The sequence below is a fragment of the Trichechus manatus genome, unplaced genomic scaffold (genome assembly GCF_000243295.1).
Source record: "Trichechus manatus latirostris isolate Lorelei unplaced genomic scaffold, TriManLat1.0 scaffold00084, whole genome shotgun sequence".
NCBI lineage: Eukaryota > Metazoa > Chordata > Mammalia > Sirenia > Trichechidae > Trichechus > Trichechus manatus.
In genome coordinates this window covers 5,316,964-5,341,701 of record NW_004444020.1, presented here as the reverse complement: position 1 = coordinate 5,341,701, position 24,738 = coordinate 5,316,964, and the positions used below count along the sequence as shown (strand labels likewise).

At 51.6% G+C, this 24,738-nt stretch overlaps 1 protein-coding gene across 3 annotated transcripts in view; it reads left to right on the top strand.

The window, feature by feature from the left end:
• The window catches only part of KY (kyphoscoliosis peptidase), a 53,577-nt gene extending 30,706 nt beyond the window's left edge, over nt 1-22,871 (top strand). For 2 of the 3 annotated variants that reach the window (XM_023735936.1, XM_004381421.3), the window contains 6 exons: nt 2,745-2,827; nt 5,433-5,541; nt 7,085-7,202; nt 15,114-15,302; nt 16,382-16,572; nt 21,588-22,862. In XM_023735936.1, coding sequence (XP_023591704.1) covers nt 2,745-2,827; nt 5,433-5,541; nt 7,085-7,202; nt 15,114-15,302; nt 16,382-16,572; nt 21,588-22,483 — 1,586 coding nt within the window. In that variant the 3' untranslated portion in view covers nt 22,484-22,862. Of the gene's footprint in view, nt 1-2,744; nt 2,828-5,432; nt 5,542-7,084; nt 7,203-15,113; nt 15,303-16,381; nt 16,573-21,587 lie in introns of all 3 variants that reach the window. The other variant, XM_004381422.1, reaches the window with a different exon arrangement.
• Nucleotides 22,872-24,738: the final 1,867 nt, after the last annotated feature.

The following is a 24,738-nucleotide window of genomic DNA, read 5'->3' as shown; positions in this document are numbered from 1 at the left end:
GATGTCACTGAACTGTGCATGTAGAAATTTTTGAAATGATGTATCTTTGGCTATGTATATTTTCACCAAAAAAAAAAAAAGTCAAGAAGGAAGAGGGTTGACATGTTGTGGGGTTGTTAACCAATGTCATAAAACAATATGTGTACTACTGTTTCATGAGAAACAATTTGTTCTGTACGCCTTCACCTGAAGTGCAATTAAAAAAAAAAAAAGAAGCAGAAATGGGGGAAAAAAGATGCCAAGCCACATAAAGATTGCCCAGGAGCAGAAGTTCAGAAGAGACAAGGAACTTCCTCCAGAGCCAACAGAGAGAGAGCCTTCCGCTAGAGAAGACATCCTGAATTTGGACTTCTAGACTCCTAAATTGTGAGAAAATGAATTTCTGTTTGTTAAAGCTACCTACCTGTGGTATTTCTGTTATAACACTAGATAACTAAGAATTTGGCATCAGAAGAGTGGGGTGCTGCTCTAACAGATATCTAAAATGTGGAAGTGGTTTTGGAATTGGGTAATGGGTGGAGGCTGGAAGAATTGAAGGTGCTTAATAGTAAAAGCCTAGATTGCCTTGAAGAGACTGTTGGTAGAATTATGGATGTCAAAGGCAATTCTGGTAAGGGCTCAGAAGGAAGTGAGGAGAGCTATAGAGAAAGTCTCTGTCATCTTAGAGAATACATATCGCACCGGCAACAAAATGTTGCTAGAAATGTGGACATTAAATATGATTGTGATGAGGCTTAAAAAAAAAAAAAAAAAAAGATGAACATGTGATGGACAATGGAGGAAGGACAATACTTTTTATGCAGTGGCAAAGAACTTGTCTGAGTTATGTTCAAATGTCTGGTGGAAGGTACAGCTTGTAAGTGATGAACTTGGGTATCTGGCTGATGAGATTTCTAAGCAAGATCTTAAAAGTGGCCATGTGGTTTCTCCTTGCCGCTTATAGTAAAATATGAGAGGAAAGAGATGGACTTAAAAATGAACTCTGCAAAATGAAAACAAAACTACAAAAATTCTATTGTACAAACTAAGGACGTGTGTCCTAGAATGTTCACCAAGGACGTGGCTACACAATCTTTTGTTAAAGAGATTAAGCCTATGACTGATGGATCTAACCAATTACCATAGCAGAAAACCCATCGGCGTAGACTGAAGGGGACAAAGATAGAAGGAAAGGAAAGAAAGCGGTCTGCCTCTTAGAATTCTACGGACAGGAAACAGGCCAAAGGAGCCACATCTGTTGTCCTCTAAGAGAAGAAAAGTACCTTCCTTTGAGCAGCTGGGAGATCAGCGGAACTGTTGGAAGAAGCATGGAAGCAGTGCCTTCTGGGTTTCAAATGATGGGCCACGGTCTTCTGGATCTCAAAAGGTGGGGTCACAGCTTCCTAGGTTTCAAAGAGTCGAATCTTCCCCAACTCAGTGTGGGGCTGCCGTTAAGTTGTGCCAGGGAGATGCGGCCACCACCCAAAGCTGAGGGGGCAAGGCTGCCATCCCCAAGGGGCAGAAGAATGGGGCCTGCCAGGGCCAAGGTGTTGGGATTGCCACTCAGATGGACTAGGAAAATGGGGCCGCCTAAAGCCGAAGGAGCAGAGTTGTCATCCCAGAGGGCCTGGAAGGCGGAGCTGAAGCTCAGGGACAAGGGGCCTCCATCCAGAATCCAGAGGGTGTAGGCAACATCCAGAGTCTGGAGGTCTGGGCCATTGTCTAGATGGTCTCAGAGAACAAAGAATTATTTTCGAGTCTTGAGAGCTAATGTAAATTGTTCTGCTGTGTTTTGGACTTGCTTGGTGCCTGTTATGCCTTCTTTCCCTACAATTTCTCCCATTTGTAATACAAATGGCTGCCTTGTGTCTGTTCTACCATTGTACTTTGGAAGCAGATAACTTGTATTCTAGATTTTACAGGTTCACAGATGAAAAGGAGTTTTGTCATAGGATGGAATTTGGACTTGGAGTTGATTTAAGACTTTTGGGATGATGTGATGGGGTGAATTTGTTCTGCGTGTGGCAAGAGCATGACTTTTGGAGGCCAAAGGGTGGAATGTTATGGATTGAATTGTGTCCCCCAAAATAATGTATTATAAATCTTAATCTCCCTGCCTGTGGTTGTAATCCCATTTGGGAATGGGTTGTCTTTGTTATGTTAATGAGACAAGATTAGTGTAGGGTGTATCTTCAGTCAATTTCTTTTGAGATATAAAAGAGATTAAACAAGCAAGCAAAGAAGCAGAAATGGGGGAAGAGAGATGCCAAGCCACATGAAGATTGCCCAAGATCAGAAGCTCAGAAGAGATAAGGACCTTCTTCCAGAGCAGACAAAGAGAGCGAGCCTTCCCCTAGAGCCGGCATCCTGAATTCGGATTTTTAGCCTCCTAAGCTGTGAGAAAATAAACTTTTGTTTGTCAGAGCCACCCACTTGTGGTATTTCTGTTATAGCAACACTGGATAACTAAGATGAATATTAAATTGACTTCTTTAGTGCTGATTTCCCAGAGTCTTTAAATAGGCTTATGCTCCCTATGAATCTGCAAGAGAACTATAGGAGTTGTCAAATTTCCCAAACTAATTTGACCAAGGAACCCCTATAGTAGATATAGTTCTTGGGACTAGTGGTTCAGGCATCAGGCTTTGGGAATCTTTGTTAAAGGTCAGGGGCAGTCACAGCTCCTCAAAGAGGCAGTGAGGGCTGGGACAGGCAACTTCCTCTGTGGGTCTCAGCAGCTGACCGAGGCCTCCCTGTGTTTCCAGCCTACCCCTGGGACCGGTCCAGCCTGAAATCCATGCCCCTGGACCTGCGGCAGTTTGAGAAACTGGACACCTATGCCTCACAGGTAGGAGAGCCCAGTCCCTCTGGCCATGAGCCCCCCAAGGTGGTTTGGAGTTCCCTGACCCAGGGCAGCAAAGCCTCTCCCCAGGTCCGTCCTGAAAGTATCCTAAGTCACTTGGATGGGTACCCTGAGAGTGCCTTTCCACAGCCTGTGGATAGGATACAGAGGGCCATGGCAGCAGGCCCCTGCCCAGGAGCAAAAGTCATTCTATCCCCCTGCCCCACCCATGCTCCTGATACTCCTACCCCAGCTGGCACACCCTCTGGCAGGCCCTTCTGGCCAGCCCTACCTTGCCCTCCCCAGGCCCATTTGGGCATTGTGCTGCTGGACCATGCCAGCCCCCAGCCTATGGAGTAAGGGAAGGAGAGGATGGAGGAGGACCATGGATGCAAATGGCTGGCATCCACTGTGACCACAGCCACACTCACTCCAGAGGGCGTGGCCTGCCAGACTTTCATGCTTCGGGACCTGGGTATGTCTGGGTGTGGGAAGGGGGCAGCTGCCAGAGCTGAAGCACAAGGGACACATGGGAGCCAGACAGAAGCCTCATCACAAGGGTCTGATAGGAAGAGCCAAGGAGCTGGACCCTTTTCTGGAGGTCATAGTGAGGCATCTTAGGATGTTAAATGAAGAGAACATCTAGAATTTTAGAAGCACCACTCTGTGGCTAGCATATAGTAGGTAGTCAGGAATTGATGAATGAATGGGTCAAGAAAGTCAGGTTAAAGTCAGGGATGTCAGCTGGGGGACATACAACTGTCCTGGCAGGAGAAGGCCTGGCCTGCATTAAGTGGCAGCATTGAGGACAGAGAGGAGAGCAAAAGTCAATACTGGGCTGGAGGCAGAGGTGAAGGACTCGCTCGCCCATGTATGTGGAGTGAGGTGGAAGGCGGAGGAGAGGAGTTCCCAGATTGCTGAATTGAGTACTAGGGGGAGGGTAGGGCAGTCCCTCACCATGAGGAACAAAGAAGGAGGAGCAAGTTTAGGGGGATGATGAGTTTGTTTGGAGGATAATGGGTTCTGTGTACCTGTGGCACATCTGGTGGAAAAGAGCACTCGTTAGCTGGACACATGAGCCTGGAGCTGGTGGACAGGTCTGGGCTGGAAACAGTAATTTGAGCGTCATCAGATTTAGCTAAGAACTGAAGCCTTAGGGTGGGTGTCTGTCTGAAGGGCCTGGAACCAACAAAGAAGCTGGGGTAAGGCCAGGAAGGATCCATGTCTGGAGGGTCCAGGGAAGAAGCTCCCAGAGGGCAGGCCTGGTCAATAGTGTGAGCCACGCAGGCTGGTCAAGTGAGATGAAGACAGACTCAAGTCTGCTGCCTTGGCACTGAAGTGCTTCTTACTTTCGGAGGGGCAGCTCAGAGGAGGATTGGAGGCCTCAGCTGGACTCAAGAAGGTTGAAGATCAACGAAGAGGTGGAAGAGTAGGGCCAGTGAGTGGAGAGAATCCCCACAGGAGCTTGGCAAAGAAGAAGAGGCTAGACATGGGCAGTACCTAAAAAGAGACTGGGAGAGATGGAGAGGATGGGGCAGCCGGAAAAGAAGGGAGGAGGTAAGGACGCAGGAGACGGAGGCAACTGATTGACAAAGAGCTGTCCCTGCAAAGGCTGAAGCAGGAGAGAAAGAAAAGACAGGTCGGATGTCGGGTTCAGCATTCCTGCCTGGGCCTCTTGGGAGTCCAAGGCCAGGTCATCTGCTGAGTGAAGGAAGGGGGTTGTACAGAGGCCGAGGAGGTTGGAGTATTTTGTAAAGGCCATCAAAAGCAATGGAACAGACTGCTAGCCAGGCTTAGAAGAGCAATGCCAGAAGCCCAGCTGAGACCAGAGACCTAGCCACAGAGCAAGCCAGACCCAGGTAGGACCAAATTGGGACCAAAGAACCAGAAGCCACAGAACTGAAGTTTGGGGTTACATCAGGAGTTATCCAGGCAGTAGTGTGGACCTGCAATGTGTCAAGTGCTGTTCTGGGTCCTGAGAGGAACAAAGATAAGGACCATGGAGTCTGAGTAGACATAGAAGAAAATGAAGCAAAGAAAAGCTGGGAGATTGGAACAAAGAAGAAGCCAAAGGTCTCCTTGAGGTCTAAGAGCCAGTGTTGTGGACAGTGGTCAGAGGGAGGGACCCTGGAGATCAGATGTGAATGGTGAGGCAGTTCCAGGTGACAAAGGAGTGCCCTAGAGGTGGTCCCTGAAGTGAGACATGGGCCCCAGTGGCAGGAATTAAGCACTTACTATCTCCAGCTGCTCTAGAAAGATTGAACATGATCAGGGCTGCCTTTCCAGCACCACCACCCTCCTGCCGAGGGCCCCTTCGAGAAAAGCTAGTTTGTTCTTGACTGTGGCTGCTACAGTTGGATGCCCACCTTGCTGGCCCCAGGAACTACAGAGAAAAGATGTGGTTGCTCTAGGACCAGGGATTCGGCTGGTCAGCTTTGCCCACCCCATCCAGCCCCTTGCCGAGTCACCCTCAGCCCAGCCTTTGTCCCTCTTGGCCTTCCCTCCTTCTCTTCCTGGAGAGAGAGTTGCTCTGACTGCAGGTCGCAAGGTGCTGGGTTCCCCCACGGCTCTCTTCCAGGCCCTGATACAGCCCTCCACTCCCCCTCCCCAGGTAACAGTCAAGAGTGACCTGGATGAGCTGGTGAGTGACCTGGTCCAGGAGGCCCACAGTGACCTGGAGAGGGTCCGTGCCATCTGGATCTGGATCTGCCATCACATAGGTAGGCCCACATATGACACCACTGGCTCCAGAACCCCTGATGCCACTCCCCCAGGCCTCTGTTCCCAGGCGAGTATCTCTGGGACTTGATCACCAGTGTATGTGGAGAGAGAAGGAGGATGGGGGGAGAGGGGCTCCCAGATAGCTGGGCTGAATAACCAAAGACTAGCCAAGGAGGGCAACTCTCACCATGTGCCAACGGCCTCCATGGAGGGGGAACATCCATGAGTGAGGGGATCCCACTCGCTCGGCACTCTCCCAAAAGCCCGAAGCCAGAGCTGGGGCCCTTCACATGGCAGCAGCCTTCCCTCACTCCTGGCCTCCTGGTAAGCCTGCTCCACAGAGATGAGAATCCAGGGTGGAAGGCCATCTCCAAGGAGGATGACCATTGGTTGGGAAGGAGCCACAGCCTTTGAAAAGTTGTTGCAACACCAGAGGTTTCATAAAGTGCCGGTGCCAGGAAGGGCAGGCTCTCCTCTGCCCACTCCTTGTTCCCACATTGGCCACCTCTACCAGTGACCCTAGCCCAGTCTCCAGGATTCTCAGGGCCACTCAGGAGACCTGGGCCTGTGCAGCTGCCCATGGCTCTCCACAGGACAGCCTTGGGAGTCTCACCGGGTGAAGCCCAGCCCCAAGGGATGTTGCCCCTTGGAGAGTCTTGTAAACTCAAATGAGTGGAAGGAAGAGCCAGGTCAAGGGGCAAACTCCAAGTGTTTACCATGAGCCATAATGGCCAGAGGGGCTGCCTGCCTGCTGCTACCTGGGCTTGGCCTGGCAGTTAGGGACACAGCTTAGAGGATGAGCTTACCTGGCACAGGTAGGAGGTCTGACTGGAGCCTGAGGGGCCACCTCCTCCCACCCGAACTCCACCAGCTCAGCCTGGGCCTTAAAGAGGCAAGATCGGAAACCTGAAATAATGTTCAGTAAAATTTCTTTTACCACCCTCCACCCCCATACTTTCTCTCTCTCTGTCTCTCTTTATGCCTTCAGTGGCCACAGTGACTCCTGCCTCAGGACCTCACCACAGGCCTCATGGCCTCTTCCCAATATCGGCATCCCCTCGTTAGGGAAGTGACTATGGGAAAGCAGTTTTCTCCATTTGGGGGCAAGTGGTAACCACAGCCCAGTGCACCCCCTGTGGGTTGGCGTGAGGCCTCTTGGCCTTGGGGGCCGCAGCAGGGATGGATGAGCTGCTTGCACAGCTGTGAGGGCTGTGTGGTGGGGCAAGCGTGGAGAACCTCCATCCCCGGGGCTGTTGTGGCTCCTTCCCCTCACAGCTTCTCCTCAGAGGCCTGAGCAGCCAGGTGGCCTGCTCTCAGCACCTGCACAAAGAAGTGACATTTCCCAGATTTCCTGCGGGCTGGGGCCCTGCTTCCACTCAGCTCATCATGTTTTCTCCTGGGCTGAGTGAGGGGAGCCCAAATGATGACGAAAGCACACTGAGGGGTGGGGCAGTGACGCGGGAAGTGAAGCCCCCCTTTCCTCTGCCACAGCCTGGGCCACACGCCTTGGGCCCCTCCTCACAACCCCTCTCTGTCCTCCAGAGTACGACATCATGGCTGCCCAGGAGAAGGACTGCCAAGCCTTCAAGCCTACTGACATCCTGCGGACCCAGAAGACCAACTGTGACGGCTACGCCGGGCTCTTTGAGAAAATGTGCAGGTAGGAGAGGTGTTCTTCTAAAGGCAGCCAGTCCCCGGAGGCCTGACCAACCCAACCCCATCCCTTCCCTCTTCCGAAATGCTGCCTGCCTTTGCCTCCATGCCAGGCCTGAAACTGAGGTTTGCAAACTCTGCTCTGGAATCCAAGTGAGTCCCGAAAAGGTCAATTTCTCCCTTCATAACGCCAGCATAATTGACTTTGTACCATCTGCCAAGCTTCGCGATGCATTAACATAATGGCAGATGAATACACAGAGATAATTTGGTTATAAAAGGCCCTTTTCCACCTCCCATCTCTGCACAGCTGAAGGTTAGAAGAGTGGCAGGCCTGGAATGGGAGGACGATGGCTGCCAATGCCAAGGGGACTACGAAAGGCTGTCTCTAGGGCTGGCCCAGGGGCCCTCTCTTGGGAAACAGTCTCCTACCTGAAAAGATGTGGCAGTTGGAAAAGTTATTGAATAACTAGGAAGCAGCTTCTCTGGGAGTTTTGGGCTCCATTTTCAGTGCTCTGCGAGTGACCAGTGGCTGGGTTGCTAGGAGGGCGGCAGCTCTGGCCTGAGCAGGAGGATGGGTGAGTGGCTGATGAGGAAATCATTTGCGTTTGGGGCAGCAATCCTAGTTCTGGGTGCCCTCAAGGCACACTCAAGGCTGGCGGAGCACAGATGACCCTCACAGGTTCCTGTGCTTTCTCTGTAAGGCTTGCTGGGCTCCCCAGGAAAAGATGAATCAGTCCTGGTGACCACCAAAGAGTCCCCTCCCCAGGGGGATCCATGAACGGCTGCCCACTGTGTCTGCAGGCCTCTGAGAGCAGGGCTTCTCAGACACCAGAGGGCAGCCTGCCAGGACCGCAGGTGGGAATTCGTGCAACCAAGTGTAGTCCTCAGGCGGGCAGTTGTGATGAGGTGATGCTACACAAGTATCACAGGACATCTTGCTCCTGGGGGACATGCAACCTCCTAGCCTGACTCCTAGCCCCTGCCCCTGTTGCACTGCCTCCCACCCTCCATCACCACCCCCAAACATAGACACACATCTTGCCCTGGTGTTGTTCCAAACCTCCAGCTCTGGTTCCTGCTCTTCCTTCCCTTACCTCCTAGGCCTACCCCTGAGACCAGGTTAAAAAGCTGACAGTCTCACTCAAGGCAAGTGTGAATTTTCTGAGTCTAGGTGGGCTGGTGTAGTGTGTAGAAAGTTCTGCAGAGCAAAAATATGGTCCAGATGCTTAGCAATGGCCATATTCTGGCCTGCAGCAGATCATTAAAACACATCCCCACATTTCGCATCATTTACAGTTAGTTTTTCACCTGGCAGTTACCGTGTACAAGATTCCTCACGCTGCCTGGGACATTTAATAGCTCACAGTTGACTTCTTTTAACTTTTGCTTTAAAGATCAGTAACCCTGTCCGTGCATCACTTTCTTAATTCCCCCTAACATTAAAATAACTGCCAAGGCTTGGTAAATTCATTAGCTAATTCTTTAGTAACCAAAGACATGTCATCCACACTTGCCGATTTATCCCTACTTGGTTGTCAGGGCGACCTATTAGCAAGAGTTGTACCCATATGGCCATCATTACTTGCTGCCAGTCCCTTCTACCTCCCTGCAATGGCCTCATTAAGGAATGACTTAATAAAGTATTTTGGTGGGGAATTCAGATGTTTTCGAAACATCTTTTATTTCTTCATCTTCCTGCCCAAGTAACCCAGTATGTTTTTTGTTGTTGTTGTTAGGGCGATTGCCTGTAACCACTGGCCCAGGTTCATTCTGACTTTCCATCGGAGAGAACATTACTGTCTCTCCTTTCGCCTCAATTGCCCGCAGCCTTCATTGATTCTCCTTCATTCCCCTTCAGGGGCCATGCTTAATTCCCCAGATGCCTGCCACTTAAAGTCAGCCTCCAGTGCATCCCCTCCCCCATTATCATGGCTGTAATACCACCAGCTAGCAGATTTTCCAAAGAGACTTGTGGGGAAGCCAGGAGCTTATTACCAGTGAGATGCTTTGATGCTGAGGGTGCTGGTTGTCACCAGTCAGCTGTTGATTTGATTTTCCATCTACCCTCCAGCTGTCATAGAGAGAGCAGGCGTATGTGCAGTCAGGTGGCTGCTTCCAGTCATCACATTGTCCCCAATGGTTCCAAGGCCCCCAAGCATGGGGAGTCACCTTCTAAGCCTCTTGGGAGATGCTGATTTATTTAAATTACCTCCAAACCTGACTTTGTTCACATAAGGCCTCTGAAAGAGACATCTAAACACCCCTCAGCCTTATAGCTACACCAGGGGATGGTGCTCACAAAGATGAATTATATCACACTAGCAAACCATCTTATAGTATCACTCTTTATACCATCCATAAATTTGCAGATTAAGACAAAATCTTGATTTTAAAAAAGGCTGGTGCGATTCATAGTCCCTGAACTTTGTGTCAGGACCACTGCTTTCCAGTGCTGCTTTGCCGATAGCTGTGTGTCCCCAGCCAAGTCAGCCTCCCTCTCTGAACCCCCGAATCCTCACCTGCCAGAGATGAAGTTGCTGAGGTCACATCTCACTCTAAACAGGGCGTTGGAGTGAGGATTATGAGTGTGGTTATAAGTTACTCGGAGGCAGTGGTAATTGAGTGATAGAATTCTTACTTACCATGGGGAAGATTCAGGTTCAATTCCTGGCCAATGCACCCCATGTGTAGCCGCCACGTATCTGTCAGGCTTGCATGTTGCTGTGATGCTAAACAGGTTTCAGAGGAACTTCCAGACTAAGACAGACTAGGAAGAAAGGCCTGGGGATCTATATCCAAAAATCAGCCAATGAAAATCCTATGGATCACAATGGTTTGATCTGTAACTGATCATGGGTATGGCGCAGGACTGGGCAGTGTTTCCTTCCATCGTGTACGGGGGTTGCCATGAGTCAGAGGCTGACTCCATGGAAGATAACAACAACATAAGGTACTGACCTTGCCATAGGGCAGAGTAAGAAGAGGGGAAAGGGAGCACATAGCAGGCACATGAAGAAACTCTCATAAGAAATTAACTATGTAAATTGTGAAACATAAGTCATGTTTGTTCTGCTGCAGTACAGAAATCATAATATTTTCAACACCATCCCCCAAATAAGCTTGCTTTGGTGTCTTTCCTACAGCTACAGTCCTTCCTTACGTCCCTCCCTCTCTCCCTTTCCCACTTGGCTCAGATATCCTGCGAGAGGTTATCAGAGTTGGGGAAGCCCACTCTGGTCAGGGCCCAAAGTGTGCAGGGCCTGCCTGCGCCCCCCACACACACACCAGGGGCAAATCATCCAATAGGCAAGGTGAGCACAGTATCTACCTTGCTTACCAGATCATCTATAGTGAACAATGTCACATTTTTTCACCACATCAAAGATTCTGCTTCTAGGTATGGCTGGCATCTCTCTCTTCCAACCCCACAGCACCGTCTTACAGAATCAAAGCCTCTTCTCAAAGTTACAATCCCTGACAGGGGCAGATGACCTAGTAAGCAAGGTGAGCACAGGCTTTCTTGCACTTACTTACTAATCTGTAGTGATCTGGTAAGCAAGGTGAGCACTGGGCTTACCTTGCTTATTGGATAATCAGCCTGTGCCCCACACACTTCAGCTGCACTGCTGCTCAAGCCCTTTGGTTGTGCTGGCTGTAGCAGTGTGCACAGTAGTTATGGGAGGGCCTGGACCATCTAGCTCTGTATGTCACATTCTAGATCCACCACCCTACTCAATTAATACCTGAAGATACACAGCACCAAACAAATTGTAATCAGAATCATACAAAATTACATTTTTAAATAATAAGGCTAATGTATTCACAGAAGCCGCGGCACCTTCAGGGGTCACTAAGGGTAAACCAGGTAACAGTCTCTGCTTACTGCACCTCTGTTCTGTTCCTCTCCATCAGGCCACATTTGGTGGTGACGTGTGGACCCCAGGGCCCTCTCCCCTCGGAGCTTCTCAGGTTGGGTCCTTGATCCCTGACGCCTGCTGGGGAGGGGGCTGAAGCTTCCTCTAGGTTCTTTGGGTGCTCCAGGTTCTCCGGGTTGCTCCAGGGAGGCATTGCTCAGGGCATTTTGTAGCTGTGTTTTTTTCTCTTTGTGGCTTGGAATACACATCAGCCACGAAGTGTGGAGGGGGCATTGGGATTGTCAAAATGTCGAAAGTAAAAACCCAGATTCTGCATCCTGAAGTCATAACTAGGTCTCCTTCGGTGATATTTTGAGACTCAGGATGATGGTCAGAGCTCTTTAAAAAACAAACCAACCCAGGTGCTGTCCAGTCATTTCCAACTCCTGGCAGCCCCCATGTGTGTCAGAGTAGAACTGAGCTCCATATGGGTTTCAACGGCTGTGCTCTTTCACAAGTAGATCGCCAGACCTTCTTCACAGACGTCTCTGGGTAGACTTGAACCACCAACCTTTTGGTTCATAGCTGACTGTTTATGCTACCCAGGGACTCTGGCTGTTTCATCCATGCCTTCCCAGTGTCTGCAGGCAACATGAATTCCTCCTCATCTGGGCTTATGCCTCGTAGCGCTGGCATTTTAGGGAGGTTTGGGGATCTGCTCCCCTTCTGGACTATAAGCACCTGGAGGGCAGCATTGTGCCTTATTTTTGAAATATTATATTTAATTATTATACTGTATCATACTCCCTTGTGCCTGGTACAGTGCTTTGTATGTAGTGTATACGTAGTCAGTGACCTTTCAAGGAGATGAAATGATCATGAGTCATCCTGACTAGCAACCAGATGTTGACACAAAACACCTACTAGTACCAGCCATTATCTTATATATACAGATGAGTTTATTTTGCATGAGAATAATGGGTTATTAACAATAATGTTTCACATTAGGACTTTCTTTGTCTAATGAATCTTGCACGTTGCTGCCAGGTAATGAAACACCCTCATATCATAGTCAAGCACAGCATAAACTTCCAGCTGAGTTTATTCTTCATCTCTGTTCTGACTCAGGCACTCCCCCGACCCTGCCAGCTTCTTCTCTGCATGTCAGAGGGGACTCGACCTCTAGAGGCCATTTAATGCCAGTCTCCCGTTTGCCCCGCAATAAGCCTGGCAAGATCACACCAGAGGTGACTGTTAGAGCTGAGAGCAGCAGAGCCCTGGTGTCCTGGCTCAGCCCAGCTTCCACTCACTCCAGCTGGATCCCTCCAGGTGAACATCCTGCCATTCACTTTCTTTCTCCTCTGGGCATTCTTAGGAATAGAGGGGACTCTCACTCCCGTCCCCACTTAGTTCTTCAGATCTTACATCTGCTTCACCCACTCAATGGGAGGATAGCCCTCACCCCGGCCCCACACACTCTTCAGGGACACCCTCTTCTCCCAGGGGGACATTCAGGCAGAATTTGACCAGCACAGCTGCCCACATCAGGGCCTGCTCCATTTTACCCAACCCCCTGGAGGCTGTGTGGACGTTAAATGCTTCTCCTTCCTTCCTGGCTCCAGGTGGCCCTCAGCAGAGAACACACATCACTGGGCAGTATGTCCAGAGGTCCACGGATCCACTCAGTCAGTTCACCTTAACGCAGAACGGGCCATTCTTGAAACACTATTTTTCCCAGGACTCCCATTAGCCCTCCACATCTTACTAGGAATTGATGCGCACATGTGTGCTGGGCAAGAAAGAAAAATAATTCACTGAAGAATGTAATTTTAAGTAGTATTTATGGATATTTTCCAATCTATAGCCATTATGAAGATTTTAGAAAATACAGAGAAGTTTAAAGAAGAAAATTAAAATAGCCCATAATCCGATTACCAAGAGATCAGCTCATGTTGGCCACTTTCACCCTGTCTCTCTCTCTCTCTTTCTGTCCCTCCCCCTCTGTCTCTCATTCTCCATGCGTGCACATACACATACATCCACGTAGACAGACATTGTACTGATTATAGAGTTTTCTGTGCTCTTCCCAATTAACATTGTATGGGGAGCATTCCTTATCTCACTAGAATTTTCCACAATTCTCTTCTCCTCATCCAGTCTCTGAGGATATGGGCACTACCTCCTCTTGAAAGCTCCCGAAATCCTTCCACAGAGGCCAGGGCCCAGCTGGTATGTTCCCATGGGATTTCTTAGAGAACCCGGGAGGCATGGGTCAGCTTCTGTGAAGCCGCAGGCAGGAACCTCAGCATGAGTGGCCTGGACTTCGCAGGTGAAGGAGGCTAGGGCAGACGCCGTCCCATGAGGTCATTACGTGCACATTAAGTAGCACCTGGTGGCAGGGAAGTTAGAATCTGTTTATCTGGACGCCTCATTTTGCCTCATTGACTCTCCAAATGATAGGTAGATACAGATAAGTGTTATTTAAACTCAACATTCTGCTAATTTTTAATTAAATCTTATTTTTATAAGGAAATTTTCCTCCAATTCCTGTAGTAAAATGGGTGGCTGTTTCACCTCACTACCTGAGAGGCTCCGTGGCCCCTTGTTTAGCAACTGAGGCTGCAGACTTGCTCCATGGAGACCAGGCCCGGCCACCAGAGGGCAGTCGCCCTGAGACAGGACAGGATTTCATCTGAGATGAGCACAGGGTCAGCGCTGCGCAGGGTCAGGCCATCTGTGCAGCAGCACCACGTGCCTTCTAGATATCATAGATTTGTGTATTTATTATAACAGTTTTCCGTAAGTGAAAGGAAATTGTCTTGAGGAAGAGGCACCTTTTTCCAATTCACACAAAGGCCCCAGCATGAGGTGTCCCTAGGTCAGAATAGCAGTGGAATTGTCCACACAGTTCATCCCCTCAGCTGCCATGTGTAACCTCCCTGAAGGGGGCAGTGTTGCTGAGGAGAACCTCAGAGGGAGAACCTTGGACCACTGGACACCCCAGGCTGCTTGGAGTGGGCCACAGTTGAAAGGCCTTGCTTTGACCTTGGGGCTGTGTCCACAGTTCAGGTCTGGCCTCAGGGTTACAGCTACAAACACCTGGTTTTATGTGACCCCCCCAGATGTGACTAGTGCCCCCTCCCACTGTTTAGACTCCCAGAAAGTGGTGTCACTTATTAGTGACAGTAGGGAAACTCATTTTCAAGGAACCCTAAAAGTCAGGTTGACTGCTCAGCATTTCCACTCCCTGCGGGACAGCTCAGGAGACTCCAAAATCGTGGCAAGGGCACTCAGCAAGTGACCTCAATGCCCAGGGGTATGCACCATGCGGGCCCTGGCACCAGGTTCATAGAGGACAGACCTGTCCAGCAGACCAAACGGTCCTGGCATGGGCTGGAGACCCTGGCTTGCCTGTCCCTGGGGCCCCCTCTTGTGCCCAGGCTCCAAGCAGGCACAACACCTCTTTCTGTTCCCAGACTATCCTTGAGCAGTACATAGTGCAGAAAGTAGGGCTCATCTTTCTTTTGCACCCCAATGTCCAACAACCCTCCGTGACATCCACCCATGTCACCCAGACTCAGCACCTCAGTCACATATTTACAGATTTACAGCTGCTCTGGTTCCTCCAGCGGCTACTCTCGCTCTTAAATGCAGGTCGCGTTCCAAGAACATTGTTATTTTGCTGGTTCCCATATTCTTGAGGTGATTCTCACTGTTGTGTCCCCATTGTCCTCCTGAAAAGCTATTTGCAGAGCACGACAGGCAAGCTCTGGGGAGACACATTTCAGAAAGGAGTTGTACAGTCTCCAGGGAGGAGCAGACTGTGGGGACTGCAGCCATTCTGCACTGAACGGCCCAGCCAGCCTACAGGCCCCTGGGTCCCAGTCCCTGGGGATGAAAGCCCTCAAGGCTGTATACATGTGAGCGTGTGAGAGGCAGGAAGAAGGAGAGACACAGACAGACTGATGGACAGCAGATGTGCCTGAGGCCTAGGACCACACACAGAGTCATGGGAGGCTGGCCCCAGTGGAGCCACCTCTTAGGCACCGTCCCACCCCCAGGATCGCTGGAGTGCAGTGTATGACGGTGCCTGGCTACTCCAAGGGCTTTGGCTACCAGACAGGACAGAGCTTCTCTGGGGAATTCGACCATGCCTGGAATGCTGTGTACCTGGAGGGGAGATGGCACCTTGTGGACAGCACCTGGGGCAGTGGCCTGGTGGACAAGACCACCTCCAAATTCACCTTCCTGTAAGTACCAGAATCAAGGGTGAGGCGTGAGGCTGAAGGAGGCAACAGGTGGGAAAGGGCTGGTGACTGCTGGCTACACTCTTATAGACACGCCCTGTTCCGAAGGCCTGTGGGGAACCCAGAACTTTTTGTCACTTCACTTTCCACCGACTAAATCCTCTCTCCGCCTCCCTTTGGCTTCCTTCCTCCACCAAAGCGCTAAAAGCCTCCAGCGTTTCCCCACAGGCCACATGTAAGGAAGGCAGGGCTGCTTGCTTCTTTAATTGTCTGCCAGCTCCCATCAGGCCTTTGGCCCCTAGACTATTAGTATGCAGGATGCCAGAATTCTCTCCCATGGCTCCCCTGCCCAGGGCTCTTCCATCTCTAAGGAAGGGCTAATGGCTTTGTGGGAAGGGTGCTGTCGGTGGGGCTGAGTCACTTTGAGCCTCCATGGGGCAGGGCAGCTGGGGGTGCCGGGAGCCAGCTGGGGCATTTCTGTCCTCCGATGCTCTGGCCACCCCTGGCCTTAACCTAGGTCATGGCATTCATCATGGACCACAATGAATTAGCCTCCCATTCTTGATCTTGACCCCATCACTGACCCTAGGGGGCCACAAAAGCTCTCCCAACCACAGAGCTGTGGGCAAAGAGAGGAGATGGAGGGGGGAGGTGGAAGGAGGGAGTGAACTCAGCCACTCTCTCTCCCTGCTGTCTGGAAATTCCACTGCCTGACACCTGGTCCCCGCTTCAACCTTTGCTCCCTTTACATTCCTGTTTGGCTTTGAGAGCAGGGAAAGCCCATCTCCCCTACCAGATGCCCTAGGATACTCAGAGTGGGCCACAGCTGTGGGCTGTAGTCTTCTCTTAGAAGGCGTCTCAGACCCTGCCTTGGCACCTTTTTCTGGAAGCGTCCACCACAGATCAGATATGGTGCCTCTTCCTATTGGGGGCGTTGGCAGGACCCTCCGCTGGGTGTGTTAGCCAAAAGGAGGCCCCTTTGCAGGTCACCTTCTGCAGAATTGGTGAGGGGTGGCCAGGCCTGCTTTCTGCAGTGGCTGCTCACCCCGCATGGCTACTCACCAGCATTTCCTCCACTCCAGCTACAATGAATTCTACTTCCTCACCCACCCTGCGCTGTTCATTGAGGACCATTTCCCAGACAACAAGAACTGGCAACTGCTAAAACCTCCTCAATCCCTGAGGCAGTTTGAGAACAGCATGTATCACAAGAGTGAATTCTACAACAAGGGGATGCTGAGTGCCCACCCAGAGACCTCCATGATCAGAACAGGTAACCCGGACCAGCCAGCAGGGCCTGCCCTTCCAGGGCCCAGGCACAACCTTATGAGCCCAGTGTAAGGCCTATATGTATGGGTGGGTGTGTAGACTGCCAAGCTATCAGGGCAAGACGTAGGTCCCACTGCAGGACAGACTCCCACTCACACCACCGTAAGCCAAGAAGGGGATGTGCTGGATGGCCGCAGATTTCTCTGGTGCCCAAGGGCCAGCCCTACAGCCTGGCCTGTCATGGGGACCAGGCCTGGATGGTGAGTCTTGCAGCTCACCTAGTGGGGAAAAGGCCTGGCTCAGCTTGGCTGCACACACCCTCCCAGTTCAAGTGCCCAACAGAAGCTGACTAGCCTGCGTGTTCTCCTCCCAAATTCCTGGCAGAGAGAATGTACTGACCCAGCAGAGCCAGTATCTGTGCATTAGTGATCTAACCAGCTAGTCAAGGAGGGCAGGGGTCTCCCAGGACAGTGGGGCAGTTGTACCTCAGAGGGTTGGGGGAGGCTTCCTGTGGGAGGTAGCTGCTGAGCTGTGTCCTGGGAGATGGAGAAGAGCAGACATATGGGTAGGTGGGTGTCTTAGTCATCTAGTGCTGCTATAACAGAAATACTACAAGTGGATGGCTTTAACAAAGAGAAATTTATTTTTTCACAGTAAAGTAGGCTAAAAGTCCAAATTCAGGGCGTCAGCTCCAGGGGAAGGCTTTCACTCTCTGTCAGCTTTCTCATCAGTGTTCCCGTGGACTAGGAGCTTCTCCAGGCAAGGACCACAGGTCCAAAGGACGCGCTCTGCTCCTGGCACTGCTTTCTTGGTGGTATGAGGTCCCCCTGTCTCTCTGCTCACTTCTCTCTTTTATATCTCAATAGATTGCCTCAGGACACAATCCAATCTTGTAGATTGAGTCCTGCCTTACTAACACAACTGCCACCCCCCTCCTCCCTCTTTAACATCATAGAGGCAGGATTTGCAACATATAGGAAAATTACACAATACCAGGAATCATGGCCCAGCCAAACTGATATACACATTTTTGGGGGGACATAATTCAATCCATGACAGTGGGAATGGATGTGTTCCAGGCGGAGAGAGTAGAGGAGTGGAAGGGGCACAGCAGGACCCCAACTTCTGACCTCCAATACCCCTAGACAAGGGCTGGGCTACAGAGGGTGCAACCTGGTCTCCTCAGCACCCCTCCCTCGCCGCCCTGAAGAAGAGCCTTCCAAGTTCAGACGGAATGCATGTTGGCTGGCAGCCTCCCTGGATCCCTGTCTGCTCCAGCTCTCCTTCCCTCCTGGAACCAGGATCCAGCCTTTTCCAGCTAGCTTCCCTGGGGCTAAGCAGTGCAAAACACCAAGTTTAGCTGTCCCCCACCACTGACCTTGGCTGACATTTGTCCCCAACCCCCACCTCACCAGTGGAGTCTTCCACAGGCATCTGGGTGTCGCTGCACACTCCAAGACATATGGGGAGCCAGCCCTGGGGACCCGGAACTGTGGTCATGGGCCTAACAAGCTTTCCCCTGAGGACTGTGTTTTATGCATGCCCAGAGTCCCAGCTTCTGGTCCAGTGCTGGGCACACAACCTGGGCATGCCACGGGGCACCCTCCCACACCTCAGCAAAGGGCTGCCTGTCTGCACTGTCTCTGCCACCAGGGGGCCTGAGCACACCCAGGACAGATGCCTTGAGCTCACGTAGGCTGTTAGCACAGGGGGCCTGTGGAACCCTCGCCCTACATGCAGAGTGAGGGGGGAGCTAGAGGGTGCAGGTCGCCCCAAGTTAGTTCCAGCTGACTTGGCTCTTTCACCTCACAGTTCCTTAACCAAGTTGCTAAGCTCGCGCATACTTTTTAAAACCACAAATGCCTGGCAGCTCCTGCTGCTAAAATAATAGCCTGAGGTTGCTCACTTGGAGAATCTGTTTCCTGCGTGCACTTCAGATGGAGAACCTGCTCTGTCTGTTGTCACCAGGCCACACTGACATAAAACGAATGGCATTGAGTTGAGTTGGCCTCTTCAAGAGATAAACATGTAAACACCAGCTTTCTTAATTTATAATTTATGAGTAACATAAAATTTGATTCCATATTAGTAATAAATATTTAAAGGATATTTCTTTTTTGTAGCTAATTAGGTTAAGGGTGGGGCTGGGGAGGAAGCAAAAGAGGGAAACTGAAGTGGGACAAAAGGGAAGGGAAGGAGGAGGACACAGACAGGGAGGTGGCAAGCCCCTGAGAGCAGGGAGAGAGAGCTCTCTTTATCTCACCTCTTCCCAGCCATTTAACACATCTTTGCAAAGAATCTTCTGGGCCAGGCACCATGGTCAGGCTCTAGGACATGGCAAGAAATGAGACAGGCCTGGCCCAGTCCCCATAGAGCCCATAGCCCAGCCAGAAAGACAGACATCACACAAAAAGTCTCACATAATTAGCTAATCACAATGGTGATAAGTTCCTGAAAAAGGAGATCCAGGGACTAGGAGAGGGGCTTCCAGGGAACTCATCCTCTTCTGAGAAGATTGTAAAAGGCTTCTTTGCAGTCAGAAGGTTTAGGTTGAGACCTTATCCAGTATTGCAGGGAAGAGGTGGGGAGGGAAAAGTGTTCGAAAAAGGGGGAACAGAGTGTGTGAGGGCCCTGAGGCATAGAGGGTATCCCTGGAGGATCTGAAAGAATGCCGTATGGCCCCAAAAGTGAGGGCACTGATGCTGGTGAAGCAAGAGAGGACAGGACTCCCAGGGTCTCCAGTTTGATGGGAGCCACAGAAGGGGTACAAGCATAGGAGTACCCAGGTGGGCCTCTTCATAGGAGCCGTTGGGCTACTGTGTGCAGATGTTTGGTGGGGATCCACGCCCCCAAGGTGAGTTGCATGGGTTATTTGGACCTCACTGTGGAAGAGAGACCTGCTCACAACCAATGCTGGTGCAAGATGGAGCAGGACAGGGGCCATGAGGAGTCAAGGGGCTGAGTTAGAAGAGGAAGTGAGGGGCCAGGAAGGTTTCAGCCAGGAGGGATTAATGAGATTGTTGTTCTTGGTCACTTTCCTTTGGAGTTACCATGGGACACATGTGCCGCAAAGTGGCTAAAGGCAGTAGAGAATGCAGACAAAGAAAACAGCGCTAAAGCAGGAGGAACCCCCACAACTGGTGTAACAGAGGGGAGATGAGTGGTCGTGGAAGCCAGGCGCTGTGGTCAGAGAGGTGGGGGAGCAGGCTAGAGAGGGTCATGGACACACGGGGAGGGAAGGACTTCCAGGAGGCCATGGCCAGCAGTGTAGATCCTCCAAGGTCTGAGAGACCTGGTTATTAGGAAGTCACTGAAGACTCTGGAGAGTGGGTGCAGAGGCTAGTTGCAGAGGGTACGGGTGGAGGGAGTCCCTGGGTGGTGCAAACAGTTAACAATTAACGCCCTTGGCTGCTAACTGAAAGGCTGGAGGTTCAAGTCCACCCAGAGATGCCTCAGAAGAAAGGCCTGGTGATCTAATTGTAAAAAATCAGTCATTGAAAACCCTACAAAGCACAGTCCTACTCTGACACACATGGGGTCACCATGAGTCGGAATTGACTTAACAGTAACTGTTTTTTTAGTTAATGGGTGAAGAAGAAATATAGGCAGTGGGAAGGGGTCACTCATCTGAGTAGTTTTGGGATATAAAGTGAGTGAGGAGTTGGTAGGGAAGGTTTTGAGATGAAAGATCCCTGTGAAGAAGGCAGATGGGAGAGGGCCGATTTAAGCTCCCATCCCTGCCATGCTGCCCTGGGTGAGGGTTCTCTATGCCCTGAGTTGGGACTTGGCATTGAATGGAGTAGCTGAGCAGCCTGGAGGCAAAGGCTTCATGGCAGACTAGATGGAAAGTCTCAGGACACTGTCCTGGAGTCCAGGCATGGCTCTCTGTCTCCCCAGCAAGAACATCTGGCCCAGACTGGGGAAACGCTACCAGTGCGCATGGTCTAGACAGTCGTCTCCTTCCTCTGCGCTCATCCGTGTGAGAGGCTGGGGAGGCTGGTTGGGACTAGGGTAGGTGACTGGCTTTCGAAGGAAAGGCAAGGAAAGGCTCGCAGGGAAGCCACTGACCATCCCTGTAGTCCTTCGAAGCAGGAAGGACCAGGTGGGTGAGGCTGCAAAGACCAGGGACCTGACAACCTGTCCCCAAGAAACAGTAATGAGGACAGAGGAAGACAAAACAGCAGGTCAAGGGGAGTGGCAGAGGGAGGGTCAGTGTAAGACACTCTCCTGTATAGGTACTGACTCTTCATGGTCCGTTCCGGAAACATGGCTAAGACACACCTGTGTGAGAATTAGGGCCCTAGGGGGAAGCAGGGAACAGGGAAGTGACCCCATCCCCTGAACACTGTCTCCAGGAGTGAAATCACTCCAATCAGTTATAATGTTGAGGTAAAGTGTAGACATGTCAGCTGTTGACACTATGACAAACAGATGCCAGAAGGAGCAGTGTGAGAGCAAGACCTGAGGAACCCAGATAATAAGCCCCTTGACCCCTCTCCTCTAGGGGATCTGGAGCCAGTTTCCCTTGACAGCCCCAGCTTCCAGCTCTCTGGAAGAGAACCACCTAAAGGGGGTTGAGGCCCCTTCCACTGGTGTGCTGCAGATGTCAGGGATTGCTTAAAATCAGTAATGGTAATCATGGATATTTGAATTGTTTTCATCTTCAGATGAAGAATTTGATTCTTCAATTTCAATAATTTGATTTTTGCCTTTGAAGGATCTTATAATGGAACTAGGGCCCACTGTTTCGATGGAACTCTGCTATAATATTATATAAACCAGTCATTATCTATTTAGATTTGGACAGATTTTTCTAGTTAAGCCATAAGTGTCAATGTGCAAACTTGTTTTGACTGAAGAATTTTTCTATCAAAAAAAAAAAGTCAGTAATGGTGAAAGCATTTACACCATGGAAACGGGCACTGCACTACACAGTACACATCAGGGCTTTCAGAGATAGTTAAGCGTTAACTAGCACTCTTGGACCTGTCTCACCTGGCCCTGGCTTTCTCCCCACAGTGAATGGGAAGGCCACGGTCACCATTGAGAGCTGTGCCCCTACGCTCTTCATGTTTATGCTCAATGGCAAGCAGGAGCATGGGCTACTGAGTCTCAGGAAGAACGGGATGAAGCTGGAGGTGTACCCCCCAACCATGGGCACCCACAATCTGCAGATCTTCGCCAAAGGCAGCTCTGACATCTACAGCTCGGTGCTGGAGTACACCCTCAAGTGCAACTTCGTGGACTTCGGGGCCCAGCTGCCCACTGAGCTGCACCAGCCCGTGGGCCCCAGCTGGTTCTCGGAGCAGATGGGCATCATGAAGCCCTCGCACCCTGACCCCATCATCCACACCAGTGATGGGCGCTGCTCCATCAGCTTTGGCGTGGATGAGGGCATCAGCATCCTGGCCTCCCTGCACGGGGATGATGGCCTCATCACCGAGGAGACACAGCGGCGCTACATCTTCCAGCTGCACCGGGAAAAGCGGACAGAGCTGAAAGTCCAGCTGCCCCACGCCGGCAAGTTTGCCCTTAAGATCTTTGTCAAGAAGAGGCAGGAACCAGGCAACTACATCTTTGTCTTCAACTACCTCCTGTGCTGCACCAACACCAAGGTGAACTGGCCCATGTTCCCCGAGAGCTTTGGCAACTGGGGGCAGGACAATGAGCTGCTGGAGCCTCTGTCGGGCGTGCTTCCTGCCAACCGGAATATCCCATTCAAATTGAAGCTGCAAGGTATCGCCAAGGCCCTGGTGAAGGGGCAGGACACATGGCCCCTGACCCTGAACCACGAGGGCTACTGGGAGGGGAGCTGCAGCACGGCAGGCTGCCAAGAAGTCTACGTCATGGTGCTGGAGAACGCCAACCACAACTTCTACTCCTACATCCTCAAGTACAAAGTGAATGCCCAGTGAGGGGCTGCGCTCCCCACCCGCAGCCCCTGCCACACTCTCCTGGAGAGTCAAGGCCAGGCCTGCCCAGGGAGGGCCCTAGGGAAGTTCAAAGAGCCCTGGACACATCTGAGTCTGCATGAAATCACTTCTAGGCCTCTGTCTCAGTCTCCCTGCTTCGCCGCAGGAGCTGCGCTGTTTGTGTTCTGGTGGGTGCACAAAGAAATTGTGGCGACAACTGCGGGGACAGAGGCAAAGGCCCTTTAGAAGAAAAAGGTGCTATGTAAATCCAAGGTATTGTAAACTGTACGCCACAGCCCAGGTGCCCCCTTCCCATTTTGTTGTTGTTGTTATAGGGTTGATGTGGGAACGCAGGGACAGGCCCAGGCTGAAAGCTTTTCACACTGAGAGAGACTTGATTTGCAAGGCTGAGTCATCCTCCTTGAGTCATGCAGTCCCTTTCAAGTTGCATCACGGTATTTCTGGTCAACTCCTGGACTCCAGGGAATATTGGGCTGTCACCTTTCCCCATACCTCTGCATCTTCCCCATGCCTGCTCCCTTCGCATTAGCCCCTTCTTGGTCTTCAAGAGCCCTAGAAAAAAGAAGGTGTGGAGAGGAAGCTCGCAGACTCACTACTGGCTGGAGGCCACTCGCCTCCCACAGTCCCTACTGAGAGCGAGGAATGTGACACCAGGAAAGGCGTGGGGAGGCTCCAAAGCCAAGGGCAGCCAGTGCCCACTTGTGGGTGTCCTGGGTGGGGGCTGGGGATGGGGGGACACCCTTAGCAGCCCTGCAACCTAAGTCCAAGGGACTAAGACCTCAGGTTCTGTGCTCTTTAGAGGAGCATTAGGGAAGTCAGCTCTGTCCAAGGAGGCAGGGTAGCCCTCCAGGCCCTCTTGAGCCTTTCCTTGGACCCCTGTTTCAGTCCCCTGCCTGTGCCGTTCACAGGGAGCCTGGGTGGGGAGGTCAAGCATGAGCCGTGCATATCTGGAAGTATCAAGGAGGCTCTCGTGATAATGGAGCTTTGCCTGCCCCCAAAGTGTCCCTACCAGCAAAGCTACCCCTGGGGCCATCTCAACCTACCCTGGAGACAGTTTCATGCTTTCACCGAGGAAAAGCCCTATCCAATCCCCCTTCCTCCCTTTCTCTACAGAAAGAGACCCTCAGCGTCCCCCCCTTCTGTGGGGACAGTTCAGGGCCCTTTGCTTGCTCAGGCCTGAGAAGGCCCCACTGCCCAGCTGACCCACAGCAGAACCTGGGGCCAGCATTGCCATGGAAACAGTGGAAAAGCTGTCTTCAGCAAGGGCAGTGGAGAGAAAGGACGAGAGAGGCCCACAGGGCTGCTGCAACACCACCCCTGCACATGCAGACACCTCGGGGTGGTCCCTGACAACCCTATGGCTTCTCCAGCTGGCCAGCCCCTCCCATCTCTGTGCCCACCCCTGAGAGCCAGCACTGTCTCGCTCCTGTCCACTTGGCAACGCCCCTGGGCTCAGCTACAGCCAGGGCCCCCAGGGATCCCCACAGCCTCCTCAGAGCCTCCTCCACTGTGTCATCATCACATTCATGTGTTCAATAAATATCCGTGGGCATTTAATAAGCACCAGCCACTGTGCAAGATGCTGGGGCTATGGAGGTGAAGCAAGGGGGCCCAGCCCCTGCCATCCCAGAGCCGGGGGGAGGTGAACTGCCAGACTGACTGCTGCCATTCCCAGCCCCAGGCCTGTCGGAAGTTGCAGACTCCTAGCATATCAGCCAATCATCCCCCTGCAATCCTTCCTCCAATGGTCCTCCCCATGCACCATGGACCTGGCCCAGAGCCAGGTCCCAGCAGTGCCCATCCTCTGCCCAGCTGGAGACATCAGCCCAAAAGGAGCATCCCCCTGGTGGGCTGAGCTGCCCTGGCCTGTGGCCAGCCCCCTCTGATGGGCTTTGCCGCCCAGGCCGTCCTCCACCATGTCACTCACGCCTGAAAATGGACAAAGGCCCAAGAGGCGGAGCCGCGTGCAGCACCACTCGGAAACAAGGGGAGTTTGTACCCCTCCAAGCAGCCTTTTCTCACGCCTGTGGTTTTTATGGGCTGAAAGAAATGTGCTGGCCTTCATCAAGATAATTAGTGCCTTCCATGACTCATGTCACTCACTGGATCCAGAGCTGGCTGCCACGGCGGACAGTGCCGCTACTGCTGCGGAGAGCGCCATGCGCCTTAAAAAAAACAATAAAATTAATCAGTACATTCGGTAGAGTGCAGAGGATGCCACCCAGCAAATAAGGAGC